We start from the raw sequence: 16,496 nt of genomic DNA on the forward strand, positions 1-16,496 counted from the left end.
GTGCTCATGTTGACTGTCATCTTGGAAATGGCATGCTGAAATGAATAGTTACGAATATAATAATAAATTGTTCATATGTAATTGACCTCTTAGCCAGTGTTAAGGAACAATGCGTGAATGCCACTTATGAGTGATTTACACAGAAACGAGTATATTTATTTAATCAAATTGTATAACATTGTAATTACTGTATTCTTGTGCATCAGCCAATGACCATCAACTCATTCCATTCAACTGTCAAAGAACTGATCCAGCATGCAACAGGAAACGGGAAGAGAACACCTTCCTGTAAGCCATTAAAATCCAATCACAGTTGGTTACTAGGGCAACCATTCATTTTATTTTTCATTGGCATAGAATTTTGTCTTCAGTTGTTAAATAAACTTGTTTTGGCATCAATAAAACTTGTGTATAGTGAGAAATGAAAAGACACTGGATTTTTATGAGAATACACAGCTACAAGACCATTTACTTGAACAATAATAAATACTGCATCTTCATATTGGATGAGATGGGTCTATGACAAGATAATATTCTAGGTGAAGCCAAACCCATTATCGCGTCATGACCCTTCTTCAAATCAAATCTGATGCTGTGGGGGATACATTATTGTTGTCATCACTACTATCTGAATTAAACAAATTTAGTCAAATTTTGGACTATTCATTGAAATGAATTTGATAATGTAAAACTAAGACATCTAATTTAGATATTAGTGATTATAATTACTATTCTTGAAAACAATATTCTACTTATTCAGTGTTACAACATACTCAGACAATTTTCTGCCAAGATAGAACACGTTTTGGGTTATTAGCTTAAAGCGGGGGAAGTCATCGTCTGTGCATACGTCAGATGGCCATAGCTTGTCATTGTTTACAAACAAGCGTCTACCCATGAGCCACTACATGTGTTGTTATCATTGCTTGGGATTCAATTCCTGCGTATGCGCAGGTGATGACCCAATCGCTTTAACTAGAATAATTATAGTGTTCCATGAAAAGCATTTATTCAAACTGTATTTGCACTCATTCAACCCTTATTCGAGGTTAACAACGTAACAAACATTGAATACGTTCCAGATTATAGAGATAACATTCAAAGAAAATCTTTGTTTAAATCACACTATCATATAAAACATGACAGAAATAGAACATTGTCGCTGAATGGAACGGTTCAAAGGTATAAATCACATGAAATTATTACAACTAAATTATTACCACAAGCAGAAAAATATGTATACACAATGAGAATACTGCAAAAGTATGCACTTAGGCAGCACAGGATCACATTGATCTCTGGAATTACAAAGTTGTAGTTCATAATAATACTTACAAGTTGATTAGTTTGTTATAAAAACAATGCTGCCATAAAATGGCCAAACATTAACTCTTGATTTTCAAAGTAATTTACAATAAATACGAAATATCAATACTCTGATAATTATGAGTAAAAATAGTAAGATAGGGGTTGGAATAATGAAAAAGATATGTGCGCTTACATAGAAATGCTAGAACAACTTATGTGTGTTTGTTCATTATTTTCTAAATGTAGGTAGAAGCTCTGATTATTTATGAATAAATCATGTTTAAATCTTGTAGCAGCCAATCAGAACTTGTATTACATAGTTTTTTAGGCATGAGTGAGTAAGAGAAGTATTCTGATTGGTTGACACATTGGTCACAATTATGTGGAGACCACATAATAAAGGTAACCAAAGCTTCTGCCTATCGCTGATTTTAAATCCGCTGGATCAAAGTCTGAAATTGGAATCTTAATCTTGCTTAAAACTTGCATTTCCTGGATCAAATAAACCATAAAAACCTTGATATAGGTCAACCTTGACTTCCATTATTCCATTAATGGCAATAGGCAAAATTTCATATGTCATCAATTCAATATAAGCCCCCATCCCCCATTATGTAAAAATAACAACAATATAATCTGTTTTTGAAATGCATATTTTGAAAAAAGCAAAAAAGCCAGTGACTCCATCAAATGTTATTGAAGTTTGAATACAATATTGTTTCCATACATTCTAACACTCGAAAACCTTCGTTTATGTGGAAAGGTGAGATTAAGGATCAGTGATTACATTTGTCGCACGAATGTTTTAATTATCCAGGGCCTCTTAACAATGTTCATATACATTTCGTCATTTTAGGTGGTTGAACCACCATTTTATAACAAAGACACCAAATAACTATGCAAAAAAGCACACTATATCAGTTTCTAGAGTAGATATTTAAACAGAAATGTATATTTCCAACAGATCTGTTGAAATCAAACATTTTTTTTTGAGAATTCTTCTCATTTGCTAACTTCACAAAGTAATGTTGCATTATGAACGGCAAAAAGTCCCTTTTGAATATTATTATGTTGATGGATACATTGGATTATCATTCATTTTGAACCAAAATAAAAATGCTGATCTTGTAGCAGAAACCCGAAAATTCATTTGACGAAACAATGAAACTCTATAATACACATGTACACTGATTGTTTTGGTACGTACAATCAACAACCACTGCATAAGTGTAGTAGGGTTTCTCATTTGACGAATGCTATACATTGCACATCCAAAAAAAACAATGAGTTTTCGTTCATATTGTATCTTTAACTAAAGAAATTACGATTTTTGTGTGTAAGGTGTTCTTGACCTCTATAACACATATGCAAATGATGTCAGCTCCGATCATGGAGCATTTTACTTATTATTATGCATCATCAGGCTAAATATTCACACGGCTGATAGTATCTAGGCAACGGTGCTTAAAGCACCACAGTCGGCACGCTTCATTTTGGCACTAGTTCTGGCGGCGATATTTTGGTCCAGTGACCACCATAGTGCCAGCTATGATGTCATAGACACCTCGATTGTGATGATAAAAAAGAATTGTCATATACACAGGAAAGAAAAATGCCATCGAGAAGTTCTTGATTAAGGAACGCACCAATGCACTGTCAAAAACAAGAATAGAGAGATTAAGAGAAAAATCATATTGTGTTCGGCCATTTTGAATAAATGAGTAGTAGAATTGGAGTTCCAACGTCAAATTCTTTCCAAAATTGTGATCAACAACTGCAGCCAATAGAAATTTACGTTCATTTGGTTCTAAATGATCAAAAAATTATAGAAAAATACTTAGAAAATGGCAAAATGTTGCATGAACATTTTGGCTGGAAAAAGCAAAGGGTTAGGCTAGCCCCTAAAGAGGAAATCATTAATTTAATTTAACAATACAACCGAAACTCACCTGAGCATTCCAATATCTTTGCCATTGAACACCAGTACTTTTTCACTACCTAAATTTACAACACGATCGCTAGATATTACACGTAGTCCCATCAGATACTTGCCTGGGGTGGCACCACCAAAGTATCGTACACCTCTCGTAAGAAAGATGGTCTGAGAGAAAAAGCACAAAGTTGAACTACAGTCATCTGAATGAAAATAGTTGAATTTCATTATTTTGTCTAAAGACAGATGGGGTAGTAAAATATGTGTAAAAGTTAACCTTTTCATCACCAGTTCCCTCTTTTCATCACAAATTCACTGTTTATAGTCTGCAATTTCCTTCAGAAGATTGAAACAAAAATAGCCAAATTTTTGGAGTAAAAACTGAAAATGTTGTCTGTTGGCTCCAAAATTTGGGTTCATTTCCAGAAATATTGAAGAATATAAGAAAAAAATTGCAGAACAGTTTCGGCAAGAATGTCTGGTGGTGAAAAGGTTACTGGTAAGTGTCCTTACCTCATAAACACAGACAGACAATCTATAAACTGTCGCCATAACCAACATCTGTTGTAAATCATCAATTGTGGCTTCTTCATCTAATTCTTCAAGTAAGAATTTCATTGTGAAATCTGTCTGGTCCCTAAAAAGAAAAAACAAATGATGTGGTGTAATTCAGAATTAACTGAAAACATGTCAATACTGTCATAGGGTGAAAGTCTACAATGACTGTGAACATCTATAGAAATTACAGCAAATATGTAAACCACAATGCAAATACACCCCTTCCCCCCTATATGTTATGCAAATTAACTATGTTCATCTACTAAATTTCCTTAAACAAAAAATGAGTAGATGAAATGACACAACGCACTTTTCATACTATCGAAATAATAAACATGCGTGAAGGATACAATGATAAGTACATGCGCCTATGACGGCTTGATTCGGTGATAAACACCGATGTCTGCTGACTTGAAACTGTAAACTGGTTAAATTTTCCAAAAGACGAATACCTGTATTTATGAACTATGATCATTATTTAAAACCCTAAAATTTTGAAGTAATTTAAAACAAAATTTCACAATAATTGCCCTCACATTACCAAGAGCAAACATTAAAACTGGTTTACTGAAATCTTACCCAATTGCATCAGTGTAATCCATTAGAAACAAAGTTAAGAGAACTTTGACAGTAAATAGTATAATAAAATCAATAAATTCTGCTGCAATTCTTCTGTAAATTGATGGTACTTGGTATTCTTTCCCTGTAAAATTATACAAGAAATTAAAATAATAATTACAATTAAAAAACATGGGAAAAACTTGATACAAATTCTGAAAATAAGCTGTATTCATTTTTTCAAATATTTGAGGGATATAAAATTGCGTATAATTAAATACATGATATATAATAATAATAAATAATTACAAACATACTGTAATACATGCGGACAGACTACTACACAGCTGTGATAATTTATTTCTATGGTTACTTACGCAATCACACAACAGTAATTTTTTACTGATATTTCAGTTTGTGAATCTTACCATACTAACTGAAGCAAACTCAGACCAAATTATGGTTTTCAACTAAGAAATGAAATGTGTTGAGATGGAATGGTACTTGTGTGTTTTTGACACACGCGCATAAATTTGCGCAAACTACCAAGACAATATTTCATGCATAAAAATCAATTAATTTGTCAATTAAATTATATGCGGAATTTGAATGATGATGATTCAAATACACCATGATTAGTCACACCGAATCATGTTCAATGATTGGCCACACAGAGAGACGTGTACAACACATGTAAAATAAATTATACGTTTATACGAAATCCAAACACGCACTACATGACCAACACTGTACTTTAGTTAAAAAAAATTAGATGTAAAGCATCACTGATTAGAATCACATGTAATATGAATACAAACTATTTAATATTGCACTCAAACACGCGTACTAAAGCACATATGTAAAACTAGACACACAAAACGTCACAATGCATCCATATGGATTTGGTTAACAGCCAGATTTTGGTATATACCCAGTACATGTACAAATAATCGCATATATTTAGGCTATTATTAACTGTAAATGTGGTATTATAAAAAAAAATGTATTTTAAATTCATACACTCCAAATTAATTTACATATACGTATACATATTTCTTTATTGAATAAATATTAAAATGTTATTACATTTGGCATAATTATTAGGATTTAGATGCCATTTTAAGATTAATATTCATAATTACACACAGCTGTATTATGATGATAAATGACAGACGTACATATGTCATAAATCGAATCTACTAGGAAATACACAAACACATGAGAAAACAACAATAACATACATTGTAATTCTTGCGTTTGCGTGGTTTCTTGTCTTTGATGAAACGGGTGCGGCGTCGATGGAGTCTGTTGTTGACCTGGGAATTGGACGTTGTTTTGCCCAAACGAAGGCACAAAACCGTTCTGTGCATTGGATGGGATGCCGAATCCCGTCGCTGGTGGTATAGGCGATTGAAATGTCATTGGATTCAACAAGGATATATTAAAGCACATCCCTTGGAACATTCGGTACTCCGATATCCATCGCGAAACGGCTTCCGTGTACTCGCGGGAACTCGGTCTAATTTCTCCTGAACCGGTCGATGTTTTTTCACAAATCCTCGTTGGCTTGATTTCCATACCAAGTAGTTTCTCAACAGCTTTTTGTTTCTGCCTAATATTGTCATCATTTGCATCAGTTAGCGGATTTCTTTGCCTCTGTCGCTGATAAACTTCACCTCTAGAGGCGGCCATCTTGGATCTGTCACGTGACATCGGAGAATGAACCCGTTTCCCGTCTTTTTTTTAGAAATATTTCCATGCGGGTTTGTTCGAGTGGTCAAATAAAAAGAAAGAAACTACTTCTAAATAAATCAAACATATTTTTTTTCAATTGCCCTGTGTATAATAAAAATTATGATTGCTGCAAAAATATCTGTTCATAACAATAATACTAGTACATTTGTATAGTAGAGGCGATTGCAATGCATATGAATATTCATGATATTTGCCATTAATCGTTAATTAAAATGTACGATATAATTTCAGACGTTCGATGCCTGTTTTTATCTCCATGGTATGTGTTATTAAAGTTAAGCTGGTACCTTTGGTTACACAAATAATTTATCGCTATTTATTGAGACTACTGTTTTCTTGTTTTTATCTCGTTATATTATAGTCTAGTTCATAGCTAAACAAATCACGAAAAACAACAACTTTATTTACAGCGCAGCCCATCATCACTGGAGTTTAATTGGTTTATGACGGGTAAATTTTGAGGGTTTCTACTCAGACGGCAGTACATGTGGGAGGGTGGCACCAACAAACTTCTCCCATGCCTACTAGTACTACGCCTATAATCCTAAACTAGTGTAAAATCAAGTTCGGTTAATTTTTAAATTGAACATCGAGTTATAATTTGGGCGTGGCTTTGCAAAAGTGGGCGTGGTTTCTAAAATATGGGCGTGGTCACGTTTGTAACTCGAGCTTTTCCATTCAGTAATGGGTTTAAGGTCGTAGTGCGCCATCATCTAGATCGTAACCCGGAAGTATAAGTTCATTAACTGATAATTGGCCTCGGTTTGTTCAGATTGTCAACATTGCGTTCGCCGCGTCAGCTGACTGTCTTGTGATGGGTTTCGATGAGGACTTTGATACATATATAGAAAATATCCTGCCGGCTACATGAAAGCATTTAAATAATAGAGAAGCAACTAGTGTAACATCATTGTATGGAATTTCTACGGAAACTATTTGGTGGAAACGCCAAAGGTGCATCGACAGCAACCGCGTCAGCAGTTGTGGTGAGTACCAGCATTTGGTGAGTCCTGCCGCTGACCGCACAGACGTGTAGGACTGTGTGTACTGACTTCAGCATGATATGGACAAGCGAAATGCATCCACCTGTGTTCCAGAGTGACGCGTTAATTGTTATCAATATCGTGTCATTTTCACTATCGGCCTTTCCACCGTAATGACTGGTTTCAGGCCGTTAACACAATGGACACACGAATATGCTAGCCAACAAAACACAAGTGACTGTGTCCGCCTCTGTTGTTTGTGGTTTCTTAGTTCAAGATAGAAATGGCGCTGTCATGATGTAAAACCGTGTTGTCATTCACTTTCCATAGTACAGTATTGTAATACATTGTATTGGGACACGTGATTAATTATGCACTATGTGACTCTATCCATGTGTGTACCAGTATTAATGTATGAAGGACGTCCTTCATACAGTGGCTAAGCATCAGGCTGGCTAGCTAGCTACGTGTTTTGTATTTGTCTTTATCATATCATTCATAGACTGCAATTGCTGTTTCAGCCCGTTGTATATTGATTCGATAGGGGGTAAATCAGAATGTTGATCGCCATTTCCTCTTTGTTGTCACACATCGTCATATTTCGATATGCCATGATTATCGTTGAAATCACCTGTTTATTTACTATATTCTACAGTTATCGTTCAGAGGCGTTGATCCATTCTGAAAAGTGAGGGGGACACTTTTGTGTCCGCGTAAGCGGCCAATGTCCGCGCTTGCGCGAACAGGGGGGTGTCTGAGAAGGGGGGACTGCCCTATGTTCCGACATCTCTATGTTCCGACACCACTATGTTCCGACACCACTATGTTCCGACACACAGTATACTTGTGTCAAACTTAATCTGACTAGCCGTGCGTGACCTTTTACTACCTTGATATAACCAGGATGTCCTGTGGGTTAATACTGGAAATCCAACTGTAGTGTAGTGTAGTTTATAAATAAATAAACGCTGCTCGGACTGATAAGTATGATATGATATGATATGATATGTAGTGTAGTGTAGTCCGGCCATGATGCTCGAAAGTCCGTGAAGGCGGGATCTTGCATAATGTTATCGGATAATTATCAGAGAATTATCAAACAATGTTGCCCATTGTATCATTCTAATACTTCGACAATTATTTGACAATATCCGTGTCTGTTGGATGTGGTTCCAACCTTAAATCCTCCGATTGCCTAACTATCGAAGTTTTAGATCGATAATTATCGGAGAATTATTTTACCATTTTTATGAAAGATGTACTTCGACATTCATCAGTCGCGGAATTGCAAGGTTGCCATTTACATTCGGTAGCACCTTTCCAAGTTTATCTACATATTAATTAAAATCAATATTTATTTATTAATTTATTATGCGAGAGATGAATAGGCACTGCATTTAGCATTCCGTAGTGTTTGCATAAGTTTTTGAAATTGCCAAAAAAATACAAAGGTTTCACACTATCTCTTTCCATTCCTATATTGTGTGTTTTCGGCCAACATTCCTTGTTTACCTCCACACGTTATACGTTTTCCTATCAATCTAAGACATTGATAGGTCTCAGAGAATTCCATGTTTAAAAAAATTAAACCACCACCCAGCTGTAGACCCTGTCTAATATCAATCAAAAATTATCAGATATTTATCCGATAATTCAAATGTACAATAGGCCGGCTTCCTCTAATGCGAGGATATTGCACAAGTTTATACGACAATGTACCTGCAAATTTGATGCATAATTCATCGTTCAAGATTAAGGTCCATATTAGACAGATTTCCTTAAGGAAGTAAGAAAGCACTATTCTATTCTATTCTTCGTTGTTCCATTGCATTGTTCTGATATTCCTCTTTATTCTGAAAATATTCCCATATGTTACACTCATAAATTACAGTTGGTATAATACACAATTTAAATACTTATCCTTATATCTGCCAAAACATGTATATCTCGTATTTATACTTTACATTATTTCTTTGTCAATATCCTTCGTGTACTGCAGATGTATTTGAAACTGCCTATTCGCTCCATTGTGCAGTCGTCGATTTTGTATTTTGCGTTACTTTGTGTAAATTACCCAAACTTCTTTGGGACATATGTTTAATTTACTTATGTAAATCTTAGGTCAGGCAACGTCTCGCCATCTATTTGAATTCCATTTTTATCTAGGTATATGTACTTTCTTTGCAGTGTAATAGCGTTCTCTTAAATAAATAAATAAATAAATAAATAAATAAATAAATAAATAAATAAATAAATAAATAAATAAATAAATAAATAAATAAATAAATAAATAAATAAATAAAATATTGAGAAATCATAAAAAGACTTATTTTCAAATACATGAATATGTCATGACTAATTCATTTTATCATAGACAGGATTTGCCCAGAAAATGTCATTTGATGATTTTGAATAACGTATAATAAAGTTAATGAATTCATAATGGCAATAAGTAATGAATTATCCGATGTAATATCCAATGTAATACCTGTATGCTACACCAATATAGCTTTAATTTGATATATAGCATGATGGTGTTTGTCTGAGGTATTCCTATTTAATATGTGACAGGCTATTACATAATAATGTCTTTGTATAAGGTTGATCCCGAAAAAATCGCTTTTCATTTGACGTTGTGTATAATTTTTTAAAGCTAACATATTTACCCTGATTTTCGGGGGCAAAACGGCTCAGATTCTACAGCCAAAATTGACCAAATTAATTCCCATGTTTCTGTCTATTTTATGGCATGTAAATTTGACAGCCTTGTCTTAATTTTAATAGTACAGTCAGTATTCTGTAACTAGACTGATCGCGCTGAACAGAAAAAAACCATGTTGCTTTGTTCTACCATGGGGAGGGGTATTTATCCAATTTTGACTTCTGACCACTAGCGTACATATTTCCATTGAAAATATGGCACATTCTGGCCGGCTCAGAATTTATTGGATGATCGTCGAACATAAAAGTACTAAACAATGTAATTTAGGTCTCCCCGAGTACAAGTTGTCAGGGGCCCACATGAAGACTGTCAGGTACATAGTTTATTGTTGATCTGAACGTTTGGCAATAATTAAAAAAACAAATATTTTGAGCCTGAAACTTGATAGGATACATCGCGTCTGAGAATATTGACGACGATGATCACAAAAACACCTCCATGAAAGCCCATGGCCAGAAGAGTGGCAAGTATTATAATCCGGCATATTTATTTTTTAATGTAAAGAAATGTAATATTGTGTCACAAAAGGTGAGCGTAGAATAATATTTGAAGAAGAATAATGATATTTTTTCTTATAGTAAAGAGATAAAAACGCAGTGAAATGTCAAAAACGTGTCAGGTGTCAGAACTGATTAGCATCTCAACATAGGGTTGTCGGAATATAGGGTTGTCGGAATATAGGAATGTCGGAACATAGGGGTGTCGGAATATAGGGATGTCGGAACATAGGGGTGTCGGAATGTAGGGATGTCGGAATATAGGTGTGTAACCCCGATGAGGGATGTGTCCCCCTCAGAAGGTAGAAATTTTTGAAAAATGCAACCAAAATGAAGTCATTTGGTGCATACTTGGGGATTTTCAATCTTGATCATTAAGAATACAGTACATGTACACAGAACCAAAGGCCTTACACAAACGCAGGCTTTGATATAAGCCTATTATTGATATTTGGGTAAGTCAGGAAAGTGGAGGGGACAGTTGATATTGTGTCCCCCACCCTTCAGAAAGTGGGGGGGGGGGCGTGTCCCCCCTGTCCCCCCATGATCGACGCCCCTGTTATCGTTGTATTTGCATGTATTTCAATGGCAAACACACACAGCTGTAATGATTCAAGACATTTCTAGGTTCATATACGAAGCTGAGAGAAGATGTGCTGTATAAGGCCAACTCTGTATTATGTAGTGTGCATTGACCCTGGAGTACATTGTCCTACTGGCATACCAGTACAAAGTATCAACATATTAAAAATCATTCTGATTACAACTTCATGTAGATATGACTATATTTTTATTTGTTCTATTGCTTGTGTCTCTACATTTGTGCTTTTTATTTTTATGTTAGATAGACACAAGCAAAGGGACTGTCACACTAGTAAGAACATATAAAATATCCCAATTACAACAAAAGAAAAACAAAATTGGAGTTTCTGCATACATACAAAAACGTGCATCCGTCAAATTAATCATTTTTTCTGAAAGCAAAGTTCTTTAGAAACATATTTCGTGTTTTGGGCTAATTGTATTTTGCCGTCTCGGTACAAAATATGGATTTACCCTCTGTTGAAAACTATTTTAATTCCAGTTGACTTCATGCCACCGGCGATTTGCCTACGTTATGTACAGACTTGTGTTCATGGTTGTACGTGTCACAATATCCGGCTGGTTAGCCAGATTAAAGGCGGGGGTCGTCGCGCAGCGCGTGTTCGAATTTCATGTAAATAAACAATGTATTTTACATGCGTTGTGTACGTCGCTATGAGTCCCCATATCGAACAGGGCGCGACGCGACGACCACCACCTTTCAAGTAAAGGCTACAATTATACAAACTGTTTTCTTTGATTTTAGAACCAGAACACGGAAGAAGATGAATTCACAATTTTGTCCATGGAAGATGTTGGACCACAGTTACGCACGGGAAGCCCACGTGATACGGGTCATGGCACGAATAGTGGTAGCACTGTTGTCGAATCTGCGCAACGCCATGCCAGAGGCATCGCTCGAACCGCCCGCGCACTGTTGCCGTCGAGGTCAAAACCAATACAAATATCCTATCACACAGAAGATACCCGCGAACCACCGAATTTACACATTTTTATCGAAAACTTTGACTTTTTCATCCACGCCGACATGCTGCTTAAAAAAAGTGGCTATATGAGGGCGCTCCTTGCAAGTGGAATGGCAGACAGTGACGCCATGAAGACGTCCAATGAAATGCGATTCAACGCAGCGCCACCTACGGCTCGGGCAATGCTTGTGATTCTCGACCACATTTACGACAAAGAAACAGATATCCCCGAAGACGAAGAACTGCAAGATGATGTGATGATGGCGGCCGATTTTTTGGAGGTTTCCTTAAATCCGAAGTTATTCTCCAAATTCGTCACTCTGGAAAGCTGGGCGCAGTATTTAACTAAAGCCAAATTACATAACTGGGCCAACTTTACGGATTTTATAAATTTGTTTTTGGCCGCCCACTATCGCTATTTGAGGAAGGGGGAACAACTGTCCAACTTATCAGCAAGTGCCATACGCGATATCGAACATAAAACTGAGTGTGACGAAATACGAGAATTCTCTAAAACCTCACTGTGTATTCTATTAAAACACGAAGCAGTCGGTGACGATCACAATGTGGGAAAGGTGTTATGTTGCTATGACGACGCTGTCAAAGATTGGATACTGTTGGATGTTTTTCCTCCCCGTTGTAATGAATTCAACAACAGTCTACATTCGTCGTTTCGTCATACGTATGTAGCGCTGAAGATAGGCCATTACAGACGAGATCACAATTACGATTCGAATGACTGGCGTGAAATGCAGATTGTAACGAACTCCGCGTGGGGGCTGATGAAACTAGTGTCAGAATCTTTTACGTACGATGCGTTCACTGGGAAATGGAAAGACATTTCTCACATGACACCGCCTGGGTTGTCTAAAGGCGATATGTTGTTTGCACAATCGGAAAGCATAATGTACGCTATCCCGCCGTACACAACAAAACATCGTGGGTTGATTGTGTATAATTATCAACCACATTCTGATATCCCAGTACGCTGGCGGCGTCATGTTTTCCCGTGTCCCTGCTTCACGGACGACATGCTGCCGACGGAGGTGCGTCTTGTCAACGCTTGTCTGTTTCAAAACTCGTTATATGTTCTGTGTTCGGATCGCCATCTGACGGACACTGATGACAATCTGTTCATTGCGGAGATAACTCCGACCGCGTCGTCAGAACTGAGTGTTAATTTTGTTGTTGTGAACTTGAATACTGCTGTAGACAGACATTATGTAAGATTGTTTTCGAATAGAGAAAATTTAATTTTACTGTTTACTTCTAGCGATGATCCAACTCTCCTCCCTATCACCAATTTCCTCGTATTCACCTTACATGAACTTTGTCGGGACACTGCCTCGTTTAAGGCTGTGACAAAAGTAAGTGCAACGCAAATAGGAATACGCTCATTACCAGAGTTCTTACGCAAATGTAAAATTGCCCTAGTCGGAAATAATCTGTATTTTTTGTCTGCAATCGCAAAGGAAGATATATTTTCCTTTAACGTATTGTCTGGAATTAGTTGCCTGATAGCGCCCCCTCAGTGTGTGTTTGATCCTTGGAAGGATGTGGTGGCGTTTCTTCCTCTCGGTGTTCCTATAGAATTACATAACTGTGCAACCAAGATAAGAGATGTAAAAATTTATGTCATTAGAGATGACCTATAGCGGCCATCTTCACAACATTTGAGAAGGATGTTGAAAGTGTATTGTGTGCGTTTCTCTGGATGAGACAAGGGTGCTTCTCGATTTACTTGAACTGGTATATTGTTTGTATTCAGAAAAAAAAGGTATATTCTAAATTTGCCAGTTATTTTTTTATAATAATAATATGTTTATTCCATACTATAGGTATATTATAGTTTGCTTGGTGAAGTTGAAACTTGTAGCACTCAAGAACGTAGTGATTGTTACTCATTTTGAAAATACGTAACCAATATTGGGATATTTTCTATACGTGACTTTAAACTCGGTTGACCTGCCAGTTACAAATGTTAGGTTGATCTGACGGAATTTGATAAATAATGATACCGCCCTCAAACGTCATATATAGGAGCGATCAATCTTAGAGTACAGCACTGACATGTTTAACACGTGTCTACTTGTAATTTTCGAACATTTTTCTGAAATAATGCCATTTTATTGCCAGGACAATTCTAGAATTACAATATTATTGTCGAGAAGATCAGTATTTACATTGATATGTGACAGACCTGAAGAATGATCGATATTTTAACCAAATGGATATTCCCATTAGTCTGTCTTTGGGACAAGATTAGCTGATGCCGCGTAATCCTACATATCTTAAAATGTCAAGGTGACACCTGCTTCGACATGTTATTTAGAAAAACAAAGAAAAATATTACTGTCTACACGATTTGACATCTGTTATTTACGGGTTTTCAATCCAACAGATGCTCTTATCATACATCTCGATTATATCCACTTAGTATCAAGAATGATTGGAAGTGAACGAATTCTCACATCATGACTTAATGTAATGTGGGTAAAATATTAGGTAATGTGCGGAATGCATTTTTATATCATATATTTATTTTTATGTTTACTATTATAAAAATGAACTAGGATCGTATATTATAGTCGGGATTGAACTTAAAGTTATTCTTCCATTTTGTATGATCTGCAATAAAGTAAATGATCTGAGTGATTGTTTTGAGTTAGGTTTTCTGCATATAATACCATATAGGAACGTAACTTCAATTTGTGACATTTTCTTAAAATGCTGGTTCGTGAGCGCTCGGAGCCATTAAACTATGTTTTTGCTTTCTTTATATGTAGACAGTATTGGCTACACAAAGTTGTAACTCCACCACAAGCAAAACGTAATAAACAATATGATTTAAAAATACCCAAATACTGTGTTATCTACTTGATTGCTTGTTTTTTTTAAAATATCATTTAATCATACAATATTACCAGATATATGATTGACACATTGCTACCAAAAACAGTAACGTTAAAAGGTAACAAAAACGAAACGAAACAGAAAGCTATTAAACTTTGAACTTTTCTTACCAACTACAAAGTGCACCTAGTGCAGATTTTACAGGCACTTATAATGAGGTAGTCACACATCTCGCATAAACAGATTGATTGCTGTTTTTTTAAAAAAAAATATTGAAAATAAATTAAATGAAGAATTTGACAAGACTTTTACAATCAAAATATACTTTTCATTATTTATGTACAACTTGCAAATTATGCAGTGCATTCTAAAAAAAAAACATTTTTGCATTTTAAAGTTTTTTTTATATTATAGTAATATGTTTCATTTGTAGTAGGTCACCGATTGTGAAGCCTACACTGTCTACATATGAAATGCAAATGCATCTATACCTTACCTATTTTGTTTCTTTGATATGTTTCATATTGTAACAAATGCGAGAATAAACCATCGCTTGCAAAGTTTCGTATCCGCTCATTCATCTCCCCATCGAAGGCAGTTGTAAACTCAGACGTTTTTCAAGGAAACAAGGATCCCAGTTTTAGACAGACATTTTGTTTTAAATATTTGATGAAATTTAGTTTGAATTTATTGAAATTAGATTTTTAGTCCCCGTTCGGACTAAGTCCGAAAACGGGGACTTATAACTCGGTCTCCGTCCGTCCGTGCGTCCGTCCGGAGTCATACCTCAGAATCCCTTGGACCGATTCCGTTCATTCTTTGCTTGTGCCTAGTACTTAATGTGGGACATATGCACATGTAGTGGTTTAGCGATTCGATTCAAAATGGCCGACTGGCAGCCATCTTGTTTTTTGAAAATGTTGTATTTTGGACATGCTTTGTCAGTTGTCATTCAAACTTTGTACATAGATTATACATGTTAGGATACATGTCCATGACGATTTATTTCGCAATTGAATCGAAGATTGTCAACTGGCAGGCATCTTGTTTTTTTAGCTCCGCTGTCGACTTTGTCGAGCGGAGCTTATCATATGAGTGATTTTCCGTCGTCGTCCGTCGTCCGTGTTGACTTCTTAAAAAAACTATAAGCCTGAATGATTTGATACTTGCTGCATATGTACCTTGGGTAGACCTCTCTCATATTTGTTCATTTTGTAATGATATCTTCAATTCTCTAATTTTTGTGATTATTTTTGTCATTTTTGGTAAAAAGTAATATTTTCGACTTCTTGTTAAAAACCGCAAGTCCAATTGCTTTGATATTACATATATAGGTACTACATGTGGACCTCTCTCAGATTTGTTCATTTTGTAATGATATCTTTAATTCTCTAATATTGGTGACTATTTTTGGTAAAAAGTGATATTTTCGACTTCTTGTTAAAAACCGCAAGTCCATTTGCTTTGATATTACATATATAGGTACTACATGTGGATCTCTTTCAGTTTTGTTCATTTTGTTATGATATCTTCAATTCTCTAGTTTTGTTGAATATTTTTGTCATTTTTGGTAAAAAGTGATATTTTCGACTACTATACATATTGTTCATTTTCTAATGCTATCTTGTGTTCTTTAATTGAAATTTGCATTGCTAACAGCGGAGCTATCTCAGCCGAGAGGCTGCTTGTTTTGTACCATAAGGGCACAAAGTAGGTACTTTTATTGTGAAAGTTATTTATCAGTTGTAGTACATGTCTGAA

General features: G+C 35.6%; 2 protein-coding genes across 2 annotated transcripts; one reads left to right on the forward strand and one right to left on the reverse strand.

Moving 5' to 3' along the window:
* Positions 1-131: 131 nt before the first annotated feature.
* Positions 132-6,049, reverse strand: LOC102808675 (protein FAM8A1-like). The gene is made up of 5 exons (XM_006820302.3): positions 5,599-6,049; positions 4,379-4,502; positions 3,755-3,878; positions 3,258-3,409; positions 132-2,961 (listed from the first exon to the last, which is right to left on the reverse strand). Exons 1-5 carry the CDS (start codon positions 6,047-6,049, stop codon positions 2,808-2,810), a joined length of 1,005 nt encoding a protein of 334 aa, XP_006820365.1. The 3' UTR covers positions 132-2,807.
* An 818-nt stretch (positions 6,050-6,867) lies between these two features.
* LOC102808575 (uncharacterized) lies at positions 6,868-14,738 on the forward strand. The gene is made up of 2 exons (XM_006820301.3): positions 6,868-7,098; positions 11,663-14,738. Exons 1-2 carry the CDS (start codon positions 7,027-7,029, stop codon positions 13,535-13,537), a joined length of 1,947 nt encoding a protein of 648 aa, XP_006820364.1. The 5' UTR covers positions 6,868-7,026; the 3' UTR covers positions 13,538-14,738.
* Positions 14,739-16,496: the final 1,758 nt, after the last annotated feature.

Source organism: Saccoglossus kowalevskii, chromosome 14 (genome assembly GCF_978046115.1).
Source record: "Saccoglossus kowalevskii chromosome 14, keSacKowa6.1, whole genome shotgun sequence".
In the NCBI taxonomy this organism is placed as follows: domain Eukaryota; kingdom Metazoa; phylum Hemichordata; class Enteropneusta; family Harrimaniidae; genus Saccoglossus; species Saccoglossus kowalevskii.